General features: G+C 39.0%; 1 protein-coding gene across 1 annotated transcript in view; it reads right to left on the minus strand.

Moving 5' to 3' along the window:
• Nucleotides 1-16897, minus strand: part of RNF19A (ring finger protein 19A, RBR E3 ubiquitin protein ligase) — a 20721-nt gene extending 3824 nt beyond the window's left edge. The window contains 8 exon segments of the mRNA XM_009867836.1: nt 1; nt 4-90; nt 698-859; nt 3016-3130; nt 7331-7493; nt 8064-8208; nt 10671-10879; nt 16281-16897. The exon segment at nt 1 is cut by the window's left edge and continues 114 nt beyond it. Coding sequence (XP_009866138.1) covers nt 1; nt 4-90; nt 698-859; nt 3016-3130; nt 7331-7493; nt 8064-8208; nt 10671-10879; nt 16281-16897 — 1499 coding nt within the window.
• Nucleotides 16898-21061: the final 4164 nt, after the last annotated feature.

Below are 21061 nucleotides of genomic sequence, written 5' to 3' on the forward strand. Positions count from 1 at the left end.
TACCACTGGCACTCAGGCTGCCAGTCAGTCCTCCAACGCTGCCTTCGCCTATGCTAGGGTTATGGCGCGCCTCTGCTACCGAAGTGGTATCTAGACATAAATAAAGAAGGCTTATCAGTTACGGAAGCAGAACGCCATAGCTTCTAGAACGTGACCATGGAAACCGTTCTTGAAATTATGCCAAGAAAAAGGATTTATAAAATACACTGTCACAAAAACATTACTGAAAACAAAAGAAAAAAAGAGAAGAAAAAAAAGAGACATTTCAGTTCCTATAGTGGTTACACTTGACATCACATACTTAAGATACCAAAAAGTTAACCATAGATAGGACAGCTAACAATGAAGTGAACACAAAGAGACTCTATCACAAAGGATATTGCTATGGTATTAAAAAAAAGCACATCAGCATTTAGTTCCCCCTATTATAGATAAAAAAGCCAGCCAACTTCCAGAAACCAGGATTTTGAAAAAGCAGCATTAATTTTATCTTAAAACTTCTACCTATGTTAAAGACTTCCCTGTGGCTTTGATTAAAATGGGCAAGAAAAGCTTTAATGTCTGTATTACAGCTCAACAGGAACACAGAAAAGCTACCCTCATATGGGCAGTGGTCTTTCAGCAACGAGTAGAAGTAGTCTTGACTGCAAATAAGTACCCTAAGGCCATCAAACGATGAAACACTGAATTTTCTTACCCACAGCTGCATTTGTTCCACCAACATTTATATCGTTTTCGTCATCAAATTCTATCCTTACACCTTTTCCGTTGCCTGCTGACACACCACAGCCACCACTTCGGCAGAGGGAAATTGGAACGACTCCATACACGTAAGCCAGCATAATGGGAACACCAATACCTACAGAGGAGTGCACAGTCTTTCATGAAATGTGACTTTTATCTCTGGGCCTTTCAGAAAAGCATTTTCATTTTCCATAATTACTTAATATTTCATACTTGAAAAAATCAGAAGGGAGTGAAATTAAGAAATATTGGTAAATCACTACAGTGAAATGACAGGAAAGTACTTTCAGCAGGCAGAACATCTTTTATCAGCGCTGCTAGGTAGAAAAGCTTAATGCTTGATGAAATTAATACTTCCAGTACCTCCATAACATCTTCTACAAACAAAATGAAAGTACTTTAAAAGGCTCATACAAGTTCCGTCAGGGACTGTAATAACAACCCCCCTGAGAAGTAGAAATAGCAGAGATCTAGTTTGAATGTTACTCAACCAAAAATGTTAGCACCTATACTAATTTACTAAGGGGCTTGATTTTGAAGTCAGACAGGGCTTAGCTATCAATTTAAGAGGACTTAACATTACTATTATTACTGTGGGATGTTTCGTATTTACTGTATTGCACTGCCTCAGTATGATACAGACTTACAGAAGTCTTCCTTAAAAGTCAACACTTCTATGGAGCAGGGTGGCAGAGTTAAGGGATATCAGTGAAAGGAACTGTGGGCTAAAATGCACGCAGATACACGCACTTCCAACCCACCACTTCTACTGGGCTGTTAAAGCTACTCCTCTGGCATACAAATTAAACCATGCTATGGCTTTGCTGATACAGAAAAACGTTAGACTGAAAACACTCTGAAAAAGCCAGGACAGAGGCAGACCCAATGCAAAGGCTCCTCAGTCTGACCTAAAAGAAAGGTTCCAGTTACAAGAAGTCCCTTTCACTACAACTCCTTCAGCATCCAAGGAGGAAATCCATATTCTCAAGGTCACTATTTTGGAAACCACACACTGCCCTGAGAGTGGAGGACATGTGTTAGTGGCAACAGGGCAGGAGCAAAAACTCCACAAAATAGCATCACAGAATGGCCTAGGCTGGAAGGGACCTTAGAGATCATTTAATCCAATCTCCCTGTCACGGCCTCTCAACTAGGTCAGGCAACACATGGGGACCAAACGGGAGTCGAACCTGTGACCCTGGTGTTAGCAGCACCACGCTCCAACCGACTGAGCTAACCGCCCCCCTTAAAATACAATGCAACTACTTTCCCTAAAAAGCCAAGTTTCATCTCTGGTCAGGAATAAGAAACATCTTGGAAGAGCAAGATAAAGCACCTATAAATACATCGATGAGTCTTTGTGCCCTGCTACCTGTTTAGCGGGGACCCGACACCACAGCAACACGAGAACACAATTCAGACAGGCACCAGGGACAGTTTTGTGACCAGCAGATCTGCTTTTGTTGTCAACAAGCAGTTTCAAGCCACAGCTTCACGGCAAATTTAAACCGTCACTTGCTAAAAACATCCTTGTCTTCCTGAGGCCACTCATTTCTCCCTGAGCGTGACTTCTGGCACAAGGGGGAACACTGTGTACTCAACCGCGTGATGAATTGGATCAGGGGACTGATCCAGCTTACAACTAAATAGCGGGTCTTAACGAGAATCGGTTATTCACGGCAACTTAACGTTGTAACTGTAAAGATGCCTGCATTGCAACCAAGGAAAAGCAACAAGGCAGGACCGGGCAAGTCCATCCCTTTCAAAAAAATCAGTGTTTGTTTACAGTGAACTTGAAATTACACGGTAGTGTACAGCCAGATTTTCCTAAAATGCTATCCTCAATAATCTCTACGAGAGAGAATGTGATAGAATTCAAACTGACTCCCAGAGAATAACAAATAGTTTGTCAACAACTGTCATCTTAAGTGTAAAGTTTATTTTTTCTTCTGTGTTGAGAAAAGTTTGATATGGAGTTACTCAAATATGAATAGTCTCTGTGGCAACAGCTTTTTCTTGGTCAGTTAAAAGCCAGATATGACAACGTGCAAGATAAAAAACATTTTGTTTATTCTTCATTTTAATGCAGCCTTTCCCAAAGTACTGTGTTCTACATTCTTCCCCAATAAACGTATAACCTCAGATCCCTCACTGTCTCAGTTTCTTCACCCATAAAAGGAAACTATAGGACTTAGCTGTTTTATTCAAGAGTGCTTAGAGAGTTCTGGCTGCAAGGGGTTACCGGTACACAAAGTAGTAATATTTGCTTACCTACAGTTACTGCAGCTACAACTGGAGAAACAATTACAGATAAGGTTACACCACCTGCTATAGCCAAGTTTCGCTTGTGCTTTGAAATGTCTTTGCCTTCATATCGATTGTGAATCTTGAGAGAAGAAAAGAAGAAAGGGGTTTTAGAGTATTACCATCATCAATAACACATTGCTACAAGGATGGAAGAACTGACATATAGTTTGGAATCTGTGCCCTGCTCTCTTGACATTCTATGTAATAATTTATTCCTTATCCCAAGGAAAAAAAAAAATTTTACACGTTTCTTAATTTTAGGCAACTTCTTAAAAGCTAGAAGTCCTCCCTAACAGCAACTAAGCATTTACTTTCAGCCTCGAGTTAGAAGAGCTAAATCATCAAACAGCTTTTTTTGTTTAATCATTACTCCAGCTTACAAGGTTATAAAAGGCAGGCAATTTTCAGCATTAAAGAATTAACACATCTATCACATTGACACTTCTTACTCCCAGCCATGTTTCCCTTGAACAATACGGAGTGAAACTTTCACAGGTTATTAGCTCTATGGAAACAGAGGTTGACATAACACAGCCATGAAAAAACCTTGCAGCAAGGCAGCCTTCACTTAACGTAACCTGAGAGGAGGGCAGAGCAAGAAGTTGACTGCTCTGGCACCCTGTCATCACAAGCTGTTGAGACAGGAAATATTTTAGCAAACCTCAGTCTTAGCTGTGCTATTTACTGAGGAATCTGCTAACCAAAACCCTCACTGATGGTTCAAGTCTGCAGTAACTAAAATGAGACTGCCTCAAATTTATCTGCCGCAAACCCCAAATGAACCTGAAAGGCCTTCAGAGATCACTGCTTTACAGAGATTTCCTACTTTCTGGGTTTCATTTACTCTCTCTAGGAACATGGCTTTTCAGGGAATCAAGAGCACTTGAACGTGGAACATACCTATGGATTAAAATGGAGAAACTGAACGAGTACACACAGTGCAAGTGTGTAAGAATTACAATCCCAGGAAGATCAGGTTTCATGGGGCTCTGAGCAACTGATCATCTTAGGTACCAGATTTAACTACTATGGGCAATTTCAACTACCAAAAGAAAAGGCATACAACAAAGCAAAGATATTTATACCGGCCACTGGCTTCCTCAACCGTAAAGCAGAAAAGAACAGAAGTGAGTCGCTATAGAGAAGAAACCGACCGAAAACATCAAGATAGAAGTTACATTGGTAGGAATGACTATGAAATGAAAGACTTTAGAATACTGAACCAAGAATAAAAAGTATCCAAATAAAAATACCAGGCCAGGAGAGAGGGGTTTCAGTAAATGCAGAAAACTTGTAGGTTACAAGACATATTTATAAAAAGAGAGGACTATCACTTTCTTAAGGAAATTCTATCAAAGCACAAGCACAGACTCTTCCAATGCAGAAGACACAGAGAATGTTGTAAAAGAATGACAAACCTTCCCTACTGAAGCACCAGCATTAAGAAAACAGAAAGTAGGACAGATACTGTGAATGGGTATAAAGGAACAGCATGAGGCTGTCAGGACAAAATCAGAAAGGTTAAAATAGAGGAGATAAAAAGCAAGGCACATCAAAGTCAACAAGAAATTATTCTACAAGTATACTGTTAGTAAGAGGAAGTCCAAAATAGATCAGGTTGCCATTTAACAAAAAAAGAGAGGCAGACAGCAGATGAAACTGAGGCCTGTTCTATTTTTTCCCCCTTCAATGGTCATTGAAGATCAACTGTGAGCCAGGCGACTGGTGACAAAGGAGTAAAATCTGCAAGAAAAGAGCATGTTTCTTACATGAGCCAATCTGGAAAACACCTCAGCGGGCCCAATTTCAGAGCCACTAGTAATGATTTTCGAAAATTATTATTCATAGATGTCTATTAAAAAAAAAAAAAAATCAGGAAAACTGGAAAAAGTTAAACTGCAAACAATGACAATCTTTAAAAAGGTGTAAAACAAGAAGCTGGGGAATTAAAGACCTGTGAAAGGAACTTTAATTTCCTGAAAACTGGAAAGTTTTCAAACTTCCCAGTAAATGTAGGAAATAAAGAGGCCATGCTGACTTCTTCAAGTAGAAATCACATCAATTTAGTTTTCTTCTGTGACAAGACAAATAGCCTGGAGGATGAGAAGCAGATGTCATGCACTGACTAGAATAAAATGTTGACATTTTCTTGTACGACACTCAAACAGGTTGTAACAATCCAAACTGAAAAAAATGGACTAGAGAAAACTATTAGCTTCATGCAAAAGTGATAGAAAATATCCAAGTTGTCATTAGGTTTTTTTTACTCCCCAGATTCAAACTCTGCACCCTATACTAATCCAAGAGTATTTAACATGTTCATTAACTTGCAAGATGGAAAGAGAAGAATGTGTATGTTGAATTTCAGGCCAACACAATATGGCAAAGTTGCAAGAATGCTAAAAAATTCATACTAGTCTTGAGAAGTTGGGGGGAAAAAACATGTTAAAAAAAAGAAAGAAAAAAGTAGTCTGAAATTACTAAGATGCAGGACAATGGTAACGAGTTCAAGACTTGCCTTAGGAAAAGACTAATCGCATAAAATATCAGTACTGTGGGGAAGGGTGTGTATTCTAGAGCACATAAAATGAAAATAGCAGGTTTCTGAGAATGAGATAACTGACAGTTTTATGCACAGGATCACCCCTTCATTTAACTCAGCAGCAGTGATGCTTCAGTCTCACTGTTATATTTAATCCAGACAGCAACAAAGGCACTATGAATGACTGGAAGGAAATCCATAAGAGAACATGAGAAATCAGCTGTCTAAAGATACACTTTGTCAAGAAAAACTAGAAGTGCTAAGTTTGTTTAGAGGCAGGAATGGAAGCAGACTTAAAAATAATCAAATGCACAATGGGATATTGCAAAGCAGAAGGATTGTTTATGTCAGCTAAAGATAGGGCAATAGGAGTTTAATGTAGGAAAAGAATTTAGATTAATGCTAGAAAAATTGATTTTACTAGAAAAATTAGGCTTGGAGAGCCTGTGGAATTCTCCATCACCAGATATTTTGAAGAAAAGTGCAAATGTGATGACAGACCATAAAGCAGAGTGCAATGGAAATTCTTATAAGGCTGCCCTGACAGACTTTGAGACTATCATTAACGTGTTCAGTGATGAGGACCTATCCCAAAATCTAACAAGAAAAGCAGAACAGTAATTTGAAACAGGTAACTGTTGCTTTCTTCCTCTTATCATTTATAAGATTCTAACAACCACATGGGACCAAGGCAAAATAGAACAGAAGGGACAAGAAACTACTGTAGCAGACTACTTGTTAAAAAAATTAAAAGTTTGATTGTAAAGAATAAAGTGGAAGAGCTGCATCCCTGAACTTTCTGTCTAGGAGCAACAGCTCATGTGAGAGAGAAACAATTTCCACCCCCAATAAATGTAGAATTCTGTGTCTGTGCCAGTCACTGTGAGAATCCATGCTGATAAAAGCAGAAAAATCTTCTGATTATGCTGTCCAGGACATGTAACAGAACACTTAGCACAGGCTGAACCAGGCCATCATTTTGAAGAGATCTGAATAACTTATTACTTTATCCTAAATTACAAACAGGAGATGGAATTATCTTTTCTTTTCCTTGCAACTCATCATTTTACTTTATACTAAAAGCCGTTCTATTTTTCAAAGAAAATATATCAACTGCCTTCTGATCAACATGGCCATTTCTGGCCGATTCCCACAAGCAGTACCATGAAGACAGATGCTGCCCAGCTACCTGCACCAAATGCCTGCACATGGTAGACTGGCCCAAGGCAGTTCACAAGCAACTGAATATAAACAAATATCTGCACGCACAAATCTCTACTAACAGAATTTTATAGTAAAATTCTGGCAACCATCTGCTTTTAAGAAAATTAAGAAGTGTTTTTCCCTTTTTGCCTTCCTTCACCCCTAAATACTGTTTCATTCTAAGGCATGCAAGGGAAATCAAAGATTAAACCCAGAGCACTTTTGAAAAAGCACACAAGAACTTCCATGGCAAGATGCAGAAATGGGAAACTGGTGTTTTGCTCTGCCTGCTTTAAGAGGAACTACATTCTTAAAAACACTGCTTCTTCCTTCCCTGTGCAATTGAGAAAGATATCCTTAAACAATTCAGGCAGCGGTTGCTTGGTTTGGTTTTTTGGGAAGCTGTGTGGAGTGGGGTTTTTTTGGGGGGGGAGGTTAAGGCCGAAGCAGATAGCCAACTGAACACAGCATTACTTGAGCCATACAATGCAGAACGTAAAACCTGAAATACATTAGGAGTTGTAGCACGTTTACCTTACGTCCCACATACACAGGAATTCCAATAATCATAGCAGGAATAGCAATGCCAGCTATTAAGGCAATTCCTACAGGAGCTCCAACAAGTGTCCCTAGTTGCCACAGTATTTTCTTCTTACGGCTCCACGGTTTCTTTCCCCAAAACGTGCAACCTGACGGGCTAATAGAGAGAAGTAAGAAAACTGTAATGAAACTGTAAAAAAAATAATCAACATAACTATACAGTACTCAACTGTTCTCTAGTACCAAAACTACTGCTCTTAGGTTCAAGCTACATATGTTATGGATACCAAATCATCAGTTAGAATTTCTTCAGATTTTATTTTTTGCCTTTGCCTTTTGCATGGTAAAGAAGCACACTGCATATTACCACATGCCAATCTGTGGTTCACAGGTAACTTATATAATCAAGAGGTTTTATATTGCTTACTATGAAGACAACAGAAAAGTATTAAGAAATCAGTAAAAATAGCGACTATGTTCATCTAAAAACATTTCATTTGTTGCACTAAGTACGTATTGCATGCACAAAACTTAAAATAATATTTTAAAATAAAAAATAACAAAGTACTAACTGAAATACATGCATTGAAAAACTTAGTTCTCAGATACGGATACTTCAACTATAATTGTCTACTCCAGCAGGATGGAAGACAGACCTACAGGACCCAGAAATCTACTGCTATATAGAAAACAAATTACCAACCACATAGATCTTTCTTAAATGTACCTTAAATAATGTAAATCTGAGATCTCTTTCATACACAGCCAACAGAATTCACAGCCACAGACAGCACAAGTCATATGATTGCAGCTTCCATCATTCATTTTTATGATATAAGCAGCACAACGTGGGCATGGCTTTATGTCATCAGCTGTTTAAAAATGAAGATCGTATCAGTTTTTTAGACAAGGAGATTTAAGTAAAATATAGACACGCACTTGGGAAAACGACTGAACCATTATCTGAAAAGAGGAAGGAGTCTGCTTTACAAATCCTGATTTGGAAATGACTTACTTGACAGCTATTTGCATTTGTAAACCTTAGATCAAGTAAAACTAACGAAAACAAGGCATATTAGATCACATTCAAGTAATTGAATAGTTAATGCATATACTCCATTCAAGGATTTTCTAGGCTTAATGCAATATATATTATACTACATTAAATATGTATGTTAATACAGGACTGATAATATGGTCTCTTTAAATATAATCCTTTTTTATGTTTCATGCTGTTATGAATCTTCTACTTGAGTATTCAGTCTCTGCTCTGTTATTTCTTCTTATTTTAATCCACTCCCCTCCCACATTAAGTGCATTTCACTAGTATCACTGACCTCCTCTTGAGCCCCTTCTACAGCCCTACTTATGCTCTAGACAAAAAATACTGTAGTAAAAAGAAAATTCTGGAGGCTTTGTTCCCAAGTCAAATGTTGAAAAATGCGGTTAAGTGAAGAGCTCTATCAATAACAAACAAGGAGTCACTGAGGAACAGTGAAATACTTGTATATTGACACAATCACAGTTGTGAGCTTCATTCCTTCACAGAATCACTGAGGCTGGAAAAGACCTCTGAGATCATCAAGTCCAGCCTATGACCCAACACCACCATATCGGCCAGACCACGGCACTAAGTGCCACATCCAGCCTCTCCTTAAACACCTCCATTCCCTGGGCAGTGCATCCCAGTGCCTGAGCACCCTCTCCGTGAGGAAGAGCTTCCTGAGATCCAATCTAAACCTCCCCTGACGCAGTTTCAGGCCGTGCCCTCTCGTCCTGTCACTTGTTGCCTGGGAGAAGAGCCTGACCCCCACCTGACTGCACCCTCCCTTCAGGCAGTTGTAGAGAGTGATAAGGTGCCCCATGAGTCTCCTCTTCTCCAGGCTAAACACCCCCAGCTCCCTCAGCCTCTCCTCACAGGACTTTCCCTCCAGTCCCTTCCCCAGCCTCATTGCTCTCCTCTGGACCCGCTCCAGCCCCTCAAGGTCTCTCTTGCAGTGAGGGGCCCAGCCCTGCACACAGGGCTCGAGGGGAGGCCTCACCAGTGCTGAGCACGGGAGCACAATTACATCACCAGTCAGCATCTGCACTTCAGGACAAGTTATTTATTCACAGCAGCAGAAATAACTTGCAGCACCTAGTGCAAAAGTCCAAGTTGACTGCCTCTGCTACTAGGTAGGACAAAGGGGAATGAGGAGTTTTACTTGGTATAAAGAACAGCTGGTTTCTGCAGAACCAGTGCCTCTACCAACTCCAGTGCGAAAGGGCAGTGAGCAGCTGAAAGGATGCAATACCCCTTCCCAGACGGGAACAGATGCACAACTACAAGCCAGTAACTACACTGAGCAAGTTCTTACACTACTTGTATGGCTGAGCTACTGCTGCTTGTGCTAGCAGTGACTGAAGGGGCAAAGTAAGGAGGTGGCAGGCTAGGTTTGCTTTAAAATTTATTTGAATACTACAGCAAGACACCAATTTTTAAGACAAAATGGAGCACCTTGATAAAATGAGCCATCACAAACAACAAATGAGAGACTCCCAAGTCTAGGGCTGGATGGGAGAATGACAGCTCTAACTACATTCCAGGTGCAAGACTTTTCACCAAATAACCTACCTTGTTTGGCCAGGCAGACACAAAGCTGCCAATTAGTTCAGAGTCTGGTGAGACTTAGAGCCAGTTCTTATGAATAGCAAACTAGAATCCTGCTCTGCAAAATTCTACTCTGAACAATTCATCCTCTTTGTCAGGGGGGTTACAAACAAGTTCAATTTTAAGAAGATGAAATTGTCTGCTTTCTCATAGCCGAGACAGATGAGCATTTGATTGGAAACCAAAAATTAGTCAAACATCACAGGTCTCAAACATCATAGCTGGCATTGGTTTAATAGTATCTTCTGAAAGCTGAAAATCATTGATTTTGAGTTTTATTTTTAAAAGTTGTTATTAATAGCAGCCCTGTGAAATTTCACCTGTAGTGGAGAAAATAAGTGTCCCCAATGTGTAAGGGATAAAACTAATGAAGTCTGCCTGCCAAACATAGAGAATGCTTTGCAGTGAGTTCCTCCAACTTCGCATTTTTCAACTAAAAGAAAGAATTTAAAATACTGACAAGCCCGTGAGACTGAAGTCAGGTGCTGTGGTCACAGAATACTTCAAATTATAACCTTTAAAATTTGAATTCAAACTTAAAATTGTGTATTCTACATCTCTGAAGGATAAAGACAAAGCAGTTGGTATGCACCATGCTACTGTTCAGTTCTCTACTTTTAAGAGTTAATTATGCAAATGCACTAAAAAGATATTGTACAGACACAGTATTCTAATTATAAATACCTGCTGCTCCAGATTCCTGGCTGTAGCTAATAGATGAAGAACGAATTGTTCGCAGGCGCAGACTTTGAGCTCTCTCCTGGCGAGCAGCATCACAGGTCTGGTTTGGGTGCCAGATCTGCTTGCAGTGGTAGCAAAACTCAGTTCCGCAGCCTTCTCGTCCGCATGTAAGTTTGGGACAGCTTGCACATCCAAAAGCGATCACAGCGTATCTTGAACAATCAAGAGGGGCAAGAGAGAATTCTGTTAATGAAAACTGTCCTATCTATAGACCAAAGCAGACAAGACAGCTGCCAGAGCAGCTGGAGCAGGTACAGTGGCAGTGGATATCAGGAGCTGACATGAGGTGCCCAGCACAGGTTCCTGACCACCTCCCTCTACAACTCCATCGCATTAGACTAAAAGATTGTACGGAAATACTATAAGCATAGCACTTTGCTCCACCTTGCCTTAATAACTTCATGCAGTGCTGAAATATACTGTATTTAAGGCTGAATACAGTACTGGAAGATTTACAGTCTCAAAGTGACCACAGGGTAGAAGAGCAAGACAATAAAACCAGAAAAAAAGGTATTTAAGCAACTAAAAAATGTTACAGTTTCAGAGGCATCCCAGTCATTGTGGGCATGTCCAAGCTTGACCCTTTCTATAACCTGGGAGGATCCCTGCTAAGTGATCCATAATATAATCTATTACTGTAAAGGTATCTGACCCGGTGCTGCATGACATTTGTATTTTACTGGTTGCCTTTTATAATAAAAACCACTTTCTACTTTAAACAGATGTTTACTCTTTATATTTTAAAATGTCAAAACAGGAAAGCAAGTATTTTACAAATAAGGATTTGGGTTTCCCAAGTCAATTCTTTCTTTTTTTTCCCTTCAATTTTAATACATTTTAAACTGTAAATGCAGAAACTGGTAAGAGTTCAGGGCCTCATTGCCACCTTTATTCTGACAATACTATAGAACAAAAAGCTCCAAACACGTTGACACAAAATTGTGTTACACTATTTTGTATTCAGACACTACAAGAACAATTCTGTACAATGACAAAACTGTTGCCACAAATCAGTTTCTCCAGGTTTGCATTTTAAAGTTCACATGACAAAAGCACAGACAATGTGTATTATACTTCATTTTAATACTCAATATAAACATATACACACATGCGCCTCAATTCCTACCCATTGTAATTTTTCCAGTGAATTCATTCAATAGTTTTCTTTTAAATAGAAAATAAAACTAGATCCATTTGTATGAACACTTAAAATAGATATATAGCTTTATTTATGTGAACAGTCTCCCTGAACAGACTTCAACAGATCTGTAAATGCAGGAAGGCTTAAGTTCAAACAAAAGTAGTTTAATCTGAAAAGACTAAATTGCTTATTTTTACCAGCTGCCCAACTTATAGCAGTTGCATAAATTAACCCAAAATATTCTTTATCAGTAGTCATATAAAATAAAAAATCATTCCCAGTCACATATCTGAAAATTTAGCTAGAAGCTCTGCAAAGCTAATGCAAATCCTACCCCTTTCATTAGAACATACAGCTGAGGTTCCCCCCCAAGAAGTTCTGCAAACCAATACAAGCTTTCAACCTTTAATTTACGGATGATTCAGTTACAAAATAAAAATGAGATATATGCTTGCCTGTTTTCAAATATTTCTTACTTAAAAATTGGCAACAATATAGAAGAACCTAACAATTACTGATGCAAAGTTAATCAGCTCTATTTTCCCCACTTACTGCAACTGAAGAAATAATTGCTTTGTATGTACACAGAGAGAATCTGATCCAAATGCTTCTACAACATACAGGGATACATCCAAGACTCTCTGATTTTATATGAAAGAATCTCAAGCGCAGGGCACAGAAAAAAATAGCTATTTATATCTTGCCTCCCATTGCTAATAATGGGTGCATCCCTGAAATTAGTCCCCAGTTGGGACTGATCTACTGGCATACCTTTAGAAAGTAACTTTTTAGATAAATTAAAGCTCACTTCAAGCTTTACAAATTACAGGTTTATTTTCAACCTTTCACATTCATTTTATAGGTGATGTGAAAGCCAAAACTTGTTAGGCTGAGAGAAGGGACAAACCAAATTCAAAGTAATCAGGAGTAAAAGAAAAAACAGAGGCAAAGAGCAATTAATTGAAGAAAGAATGTACATTGGGAAGATAAGAGGAATGAAAAATTTGTCCTCTTTCGCCCAATCTGCTTTTTGCTTGACAAAGATAAGAAAATCTAGGAATCACTGCTCTTCTACCATCACCAATAAAACCTTAGAGCAAACCCATTAAATAATTCAGACAGAAGAAAAGATGGAACCTATTTGGAATATTGATTCACTAGTGCTAGTCAGCATGATGTCAGAAAAGAAATAGGTATGAAGAACAGAATCTCAAAATATTAAGTCTGGAACAAAGCCTGAGGGGTTTCCTTATCTGTGCTCCCAGGGAAGGATCACCTGTTTGCTAGTGTCCCCTACCATGCCACTGCAGGTAGGTTCAGCCTTCTGTAGTATTTGCAGGTAACAACAACAGTCAGGATGCATTTGAACTTGCAGCAGAAGTCGAGGATGACGTAGCCCAGGCTCAGAAAGACCCCGGTGCCAGTGGTACGGACCCTTTCTGGCATGAGAAGGCTGCTTCAGCGCTAGAGATGCCAAAGCATCTGGGCAGCTCATCCGGGGCAGCAGAGGTTCTCCTCCAAACGAGTCTGTAGCTCTCTTGTTGGGAAGATCAGAAGCACTGGGACAGGATGGGTAGTAGCACTGCAGTTAACTTTGTTTCAAGATCTGTTTGCTTCCAGTTTTGCCATCTTTAGGACCTTTTTTACCCCGAACAGAGTGAAAGACAGCTGAAAGAGATGTTTTACTTCTTAACTACGCTTTGTTGTTTCCTGAGAACACAGGGGCCCATTTTAAGAGATTAACCTAGATCCCCTCCTTTTTTTCTTTCTCTTTTTTTTTTTTCTCCTGAGGAATCACAGTTTTTAGGATTATTTGCTCTTTATCTGGTCCAGATCTTTGTCCAAGTGTGATGCCCAAACCCTGAAACAATTACATGGGATGTTTCATCAGTGCTGAGGGGAGCTGAAGCACTGCCATGCACCACACATTTCCTTTTTAGAGATTTGTGTAGTAAATTTTTCCTGCCAATAGGAATACTTTCTGAAGCTACTGCACCTCTTCTACTTTGGGCTTAATTGTAAATTTACTGAATGCATTCCATCCAGCTCCTTCATGAAATATTTAATCCATGCTAAAATAAGGTCAGCTACCACCACAACCCTAACACATTCTACCAGTACTACATATGAAGAATTGTCTGGAAGGAAAAAAAAAGGAAAAAAGTACCCTCAGTTTTAATTGCATAATGCACGAGTCAATTACAGTTGCCAAAGCAATTAGAAACTGCAACTACTGTTGTACCATGTAATTTTTAAAGGAAACACCTGCTGATTTGAAGTTGGTATGTCCTGCATGTGATACTTCAATACCTCATCTTCAAACAATGTTTTTTAGCATAGCTTCTGCCCAACACAACTCAAAGTGCTAAAGGTTTCAAAAGCCATCAGGAGGAGGATGGGAAAAAGACAAAGCATGATTGCACAAGCTCTTTGTTTCTTTAGGATGACAGCCATAAAGAATGATCCTTGGGAGAAGTATCCAAGTAACCAACTTCCTCCAGTTTTGAACTAGCAATGAAAATTCAGTGAGAGGGTACTATCCATGCATTAAAAACAGAATCCACCTATAATTGTGAAGTATTTCTTTACCACATGAAATATATTACCAAAAAGTCGCGGTATCAAAGGTACAGTTAAGGTCGCCTATACAGTCCTAGTTTGTTCCCTTCACACACAAACACTGGCACAGTTTAGCTACCTGGCAATATACTGTGTTTTCCACAGAATTCCACTCTCGGAGTAAGAAGCATGCAGGAGGCAGTTCTGGAGAAATGATTTAAATATTTGCTATGCTGTGGTCCCACAAGATTGCACAGAACTTCAACTTCGCTCTGAAGACTCACTTTTAATTTTTATAATGGCATTATCTACAGCAACTATCATTACAGTTTCTGGTCATTTAAAGATACTTAGGGTTTTTTTTTTTAAAAAACAGGTAAGGAAAAAAAAGTGAGGCACAAAAGCCAAGCAAGGTAAGAAGTATTAAAGAAGTCTACCTTAGTCCACTTACTGAAGGTAGAAAGAAATAAAATAAAATCTGAATCACTGAAACATAGTTTAACAATTCTTACATGCCTCCCCTTACTTTGAGTAACAATAGTTTGTCCAGAACATGAAAAAAGCAAAGCACACCTCTGCCTATCAAATAATGACTCTAAGTGGTTGTTTCCTTTTGCAGTATTGAAATATTAAAAGCAAGGTGTACTGGTTTTGTCCACATGACTGTTACAAGCTCATATAACCAATCCATCTCTCAAGTCAGTTTATCTTCTCTGCTCCAACAGCAATGTCATCCACTTTGGACAACAGCACCTAAGAAACTCGCCACTTCTTCAGTCCCTGCTTTTGATCCGCATTCGCAGATTCTCTTTCATTTAAAGCATGAAAGCAAAGTTGTATTTCAAATGTTTCTTAACATACCTGAGAACCTCCTAAACATTAAGCACCTGAGCATTAATATTGGAATATTTAATCTACCTAGCAGTCAGTCCTATTTTGCTTGTTCTTTTCCAACATTCTTCCCTTTCCTTCTACTTATTGCTCATCTGTGAGGCTTTGAAATGGAGATGTCATTTTCTGTGAGTTTTTAGCGTGCCATGCACACCCAGATCACAGTCATGGCTATAACCTTTAGACATTACGATAATGGAGATCTCTAAAAACGCAACTTGCTGAAGAATGACATTATGAGACACCAACAGCAAAAAAGCGTGATGAGCTGCTCAGTAGTATATTCAGCCTACTCAGAATTCAGCATGGTTTCAGAACCATTTAAGTATTAAATGTGAAAACATTACGTTCCTCAGATAATAAGCAGGAACAAGCTGATTACTATCTTGCATCAGAATCCTGCTGACAGGCAACAAGTAGTGTCTCAACCAGCCACAAGATTAAAGATATCTGAAGCTGAAAAGCTTTTTTACTCAAAGAAAACCTTCAATCATTTTTCACAGTTAAAAAAAATAAAACCAAAAAACACAAAATATCCACTGTACTTTAAAAAACAGACCAAGTAAAAAAAAAAAAAAGAATGTCACCAGATTCTCTTTAGTCTGAGCTTTGCCTTGGCAGTGCAACATCTAATTATTTTTTTCCCCTGTTGTAGATACATAGCAACCACCCACCAATAAGTTTCAAGACATTGCTTAAATTCCCTCTGTGCAGAAAAAAATAAAAAAATCCTACTTGAAGTGTTTTATTTTGGAAGGTGGGCTGTGGCTTGTGGTATTTTTCTTGTTGTTTGCTTTGGGTTTGCCTTTTTTTTTTTTTAAGAGGATACTGCCAGCTACCTACTTGTACAACATGTAACAAAATTCTGAGAGTAAAGCAATTAACTTCTCAAAAGCATAATGCTGTGAACATTACCTATTTATGCTGTCATTTTTTTGCAGATACTGGGAAAAAATACATACCCACAATCCGGAGCTGGGCACCACCTACAGTCAGGATCTGCAACCAGCCATCGTCTAAGCATAAACTCTTCATATTTTTCCATCAAGATGTCATCATTTAATATCAAACGGATATCATGAGGATTAAATCGTTCCGAGCATTCTGGACAGCTAATATTAACTCTGCTCTCGGAGATTTCTATCCGGAGATACTGACGCAAGCAATCCACACAAGATCTATGGTGACAAGTCATTATCTCCGGGAACCTGTCCTTGGAGTGCCGCAAAAGGCACAAGGGGCATTCCATGAAGTCTCCACTTGGTTTGCTGCTAGAGGTTGTTCCATTATCAGAAGAGGTACATGTGGAGAAAATAGAGTTCTTGTCTGTACACATTTCTGAATGAATACTTTCAATACTTGCAATTCCATCAACACCTCCATTTAAATCCCGAGACTTGCGTTTCGTGTCTTTTTTTCTCCGAAAGAGAGACCCCAATGAAATTCTTCTTTTCTTTGGTGCCTTTTTAACCGATGGTAAGCTCACAGAGGAAGCAGACGACTGGAGGTCCCGATCAGAGCCCATTTGCCTATGTAAACTCATGTCTAGGTCACTCATGAGAAATGGGTTAAATTTCATCTACAATCCTAATCATTTTTAAGGATCAAAATAGTAGAGTCAGAGAATAGAGGCATATTAATATGTAATCCAGTTTGAGAGTCTTCATGCAGAAAATTCACATGTATCTGCTTCCAGCAAATTCGTCAGAGGAATTCCCTATATAGGAGGGAAGAAGAAAAGAAAAAAAGATAAGATTAGAAGCACATCCATTACTTTTGGTTTGGAAAGATCACAGCACTCTAATGACCTGTTATTCATATTACTACCATATTCTCCTCGCCATCTGACTCAATACTTCTTTCTGTCAACTCTTCCATCTCAACAAGCCTGAAATTTCCCCGTGGTCAGGGAATATCTTTGTTACACTTAAGTAGTGCTGAGAACCACGTTTTACCACCCCTGCTTCCTAAGGACCGTAGTGTGTCCATGCACACATGTGTAAAAATTACCATAATCCAAGGTGGCAACTAAGCTTCTATAAAGCACAATAACAGGCCTACAGCACTGAAAACTCTTCTGTGTTTTCTAGATTTTCCACACATGTGATAAAGTCACGTGCAAAGTCCATACAGTTAATTAGAAGAAGCTGAAAGATTTTTGTGTGTTATTTGAATCCATTTAGACTGCCAGCAGAAAATAAGTCATTGTGGCTAAACAACTCAAGTTATTCTCAAAACTTAAGGGTTCTCAGAGAACACAGATGTATATTTATAATAATGTATGGCACCTGAATATTTCAAGAAGCAGAGTTGCAGAGCAAGTGACAGTCACCACTGTCTTGCCTTTCAACTTCCATATTGCAATTCAAGCAAAGACCAGTTAAGCTGATGACATTTGCATTTTTCATCATACTGATTTTTATTTTAAAAATACATAAAAGCCAAAAAACCCGAGATTCTCATCACATATCAAGCTTCAACTATTCCCTAGGCAGAAAACGATGGCAAGGACTTCCTTCTGTTCCCTGTTGCTTAACTTGCTGGCTACAAGAGGAGAGAGAAAAAGGAGTTTTCCTATCTTCCTCCAACAGAGGAGACTGCTACAAGAAGTGGCAGATCACCTCCAACCAAAACCATTAACTTCCCCTAACCATGCAAATATTCCCACTTTTCTATGGTATAATGTGAAGTTTTCTAACAATGAGAAGGCATTTTTTTACATGACATCAGTGTTGCATACCTGGAGGCAACCACTGCTGGCACCCTTTCTTTCCTCAGCGCTTGTCAACCTGCCTCCCAGAAAGGGGTGCACTGGGTTTCTATAATTCTACCATACAATGATAAAATCGGAAACTAGATCCTAAAAATAAGTCAAAAGGTAGAAGCAAAGGAATGCAGAGGGCCACTGACGATACAAAAATGTAATTCCTAACTTAGGACATTTTGGCACGGAGAAGACCAAGGGAGGTGAAAAATCAAACCCAACTGAGGTGAACGTCTCTGTGTACGGGAGCTGAGGCAGCCGGCACATCAGCCAGAGACCAGCCAAAAACCATGTGCTGTACGTCTCCAGGACAGGATCACTGAGATGATCAAGGTCAAGGCTAGGAAGTTTCGGAGGAAGACAGACCAGCAACGGAAACAGGAATCCCTCTCCAAAGAGGAAACACAGAAATAGCCCACAGGCTTTCCAGCTTGCCAGGGCAACGTGTGCAGCAAACCCACTGCTGAGCCCTCTTCAGGCTACTGTAGCCTGGTATTATATACATACCAGTAGGTACTCAACTCAATTTATGCTGTCATCCAGCAAGGCAGTACTCCTCAAGAATACCACTTTCCTCAAGTGTAAGAATTAAAAAACAAAACAAAACAAAGAAACAAACACCAAAGAACAAACAAATAAGAAACCCACAAAAAAACCCTGCTACAAAAAAAAACAAACAAAAAAATCCCCATCAAACCAAACCCCCACCAAAAAAAAAAAAATCCCCCCTCAGATCTCCTGGTTTTGCTGAAAAAGAGGTAATAAATTTTGGGTCACTGACTTTTTTTGCTGTTTGTTTTTTTTAAAAAAATTAAAAGCCACTGTATTCTATTTTTCAAATGCTGAACTATCACTCCCCTCCCTCCCCCACCAAGGAAAATCTTACCTCTGTGGAACACACACACACAAAAATCTTATTTTATTCACAGGGTTTAAAATAAAGCATATTTCAAGAACATAACATACTCTTCCTTCCCTCATAAGAGAACATTTTCAGTCTAAAATCGAGTCAAAAGGAATCTTGGATGCTCTACCTGCTTCTGTTCCCAAAACAAAATTAATAGTTTTACAGCTGCTGTTTCTCATTAAGTAAACTAAAACATTCCCTTATCTAAAAGAAACTAGGTAAAGCTGAAAAAGCTGCTCAACAATGATGACAGAAAGGAACAACTTTCTAGGATCTTGACATGATGTTATATCATAAATACACACCACTGGTAGATGGCATCTGAAATATACTACAGATACACAAATCCTATAGCCTAGGGCTGATGATAAATTAAGTTTGTATATCTCAAAGTGCAAGAAAAACCTTGAAAGCATTATTCTAACTACATACTTACTAACATCGTATGTTCAGACAGATATGACCAGGAAAGTCCATGAACATGAACAGCAATCAAAGTACTTACTTCAGGTAAGCAAGTGGGGGGTTTGTGTTTGTTGTTTGGTGGTGGGTTGTTGTTTTCTTTTTAAGAAAAACACAAAATAAAAAGTAGGAAGTAAACACAGCCAAGACCATGACTACACAAGCCTTCCCCTCCTCCCTTTCTCTGGAGAGGAAAGAACACGTATTACAGCATTTTTGCCAGTTCCAACAGATGTACAAAATCAAGAAGTAGCAGCTCCGGTGACGAACCAGTTGTACTTTAAAAAAAAAAAACAAAACAAACCCCAAAACAAAACAAAAACACCCAAACCACAAAGACTCTCCCGTGCTATTGCTCGCTTTGCGTAACGGGATCCGATACGCAGTCTCTCAGAAATAGCAGACTGCTCTTCTAAAGAAAACGGTTAAACTTTGGCAGGAGTTTTGAACAGAGAACTTGACAGTTATTTCAGACAATCATCAATTATGCTCTCTAGATTTATATGCATAAAGCTAGTTTTAAAAGCCATACTCCTCCTTATATAGTAACTTCGGACTATTTTAGTGACGTTCAAAGATGACTTTGTTGAAGTGAAAAGATTTGGCAGACGATTTATTACAGGAAAAACTGAAGACAAATGCTTTTTGGAAAATGGTAATAAAGATCAGAGCTGTACCAATTATGAAAGTCTTACTAGAGCAATCTGAAGCACTGTCTGGTTCTCATGTTGCCCAACCCAACATATCATCTGCATGTTTTTGCTGACAAAAAGAAGGAAAAAAATATTTGATTCTGTACAGCCAGAGAACACAATGCCTGTATTATTCCAGTAACAATGAGTCCACATGAAGGAGAGACGCTGCGTGAAAAATGAAGCTCTGAAATCAAAAGACTTGAAACAAGCCGAGGCACAAAATTAAAGTAATAATACCAAACAATCTGATTTCCAGAGGCAGCATTCACTGCAAGTTCTATACCACTCTCACTGACCAGCATGAACTCTGTCAACATACAGAATGCTGACAGAAGAAACTAATATAGGCAACAGTAAAGGGACAGAAAAATCACACACAGAGTAGAAGTCCTAAAAACTTAAGTTCACCACTGTCCTCAACATTTCCTCAAAAGTACTTACCAACTACAGAAAAAACATGGTTTTGGCTTCCCGCCATGCCCAAAGTCTTACCACAAATCCAAATTCCAGCCGTGCTCAGCATTCTGCTCGTACAACAATCTACCACAAAACACCCGTTGCCACGGCACAAACACACCTTGTTATCTGAAGATTGCCAAAAGCACAAATGACAGTTATTTACTAAGCTAACTCACGTAAAGCTTAGTACTTAGCTGCTGTCTCATTCTTCAGTAACCCTTCCTTAAGTGTTTGCTGGGGAAACCTAACTAGTATCCAGTTAAATTTCCTTCTGTAATTCTTTTTGACCATGATGCTTTAAAGTAAATGCTATTGCTGACCAGATAATGGAGGGGGAGGGAAATGAAATTGAAATAACCTTTAAAAGGGAGAAGCTTTCAACTCAGAGATGACTGGGGTGAGAAATATTTTCTAGTATGGTTCTCCATGACATAATCTTTGCTTGTCTCATCTTAC

The sequence above is a fragment of the Apaloderma vittatum genome, unplaced genomic scaffold, assembly GCF_000703405.1.
Source record: "Apaloderma vittatum isolate BGI_N311 unplaced genomic scaffold, ASM70340v1 scaffold7134, whole genome shotgun sequence".
NCBI lineage: Eukaryota > Metazoa > Chordata > Aves > Trogoniformes > Trogonidae > Apaloderma > Apaloderma vittatum.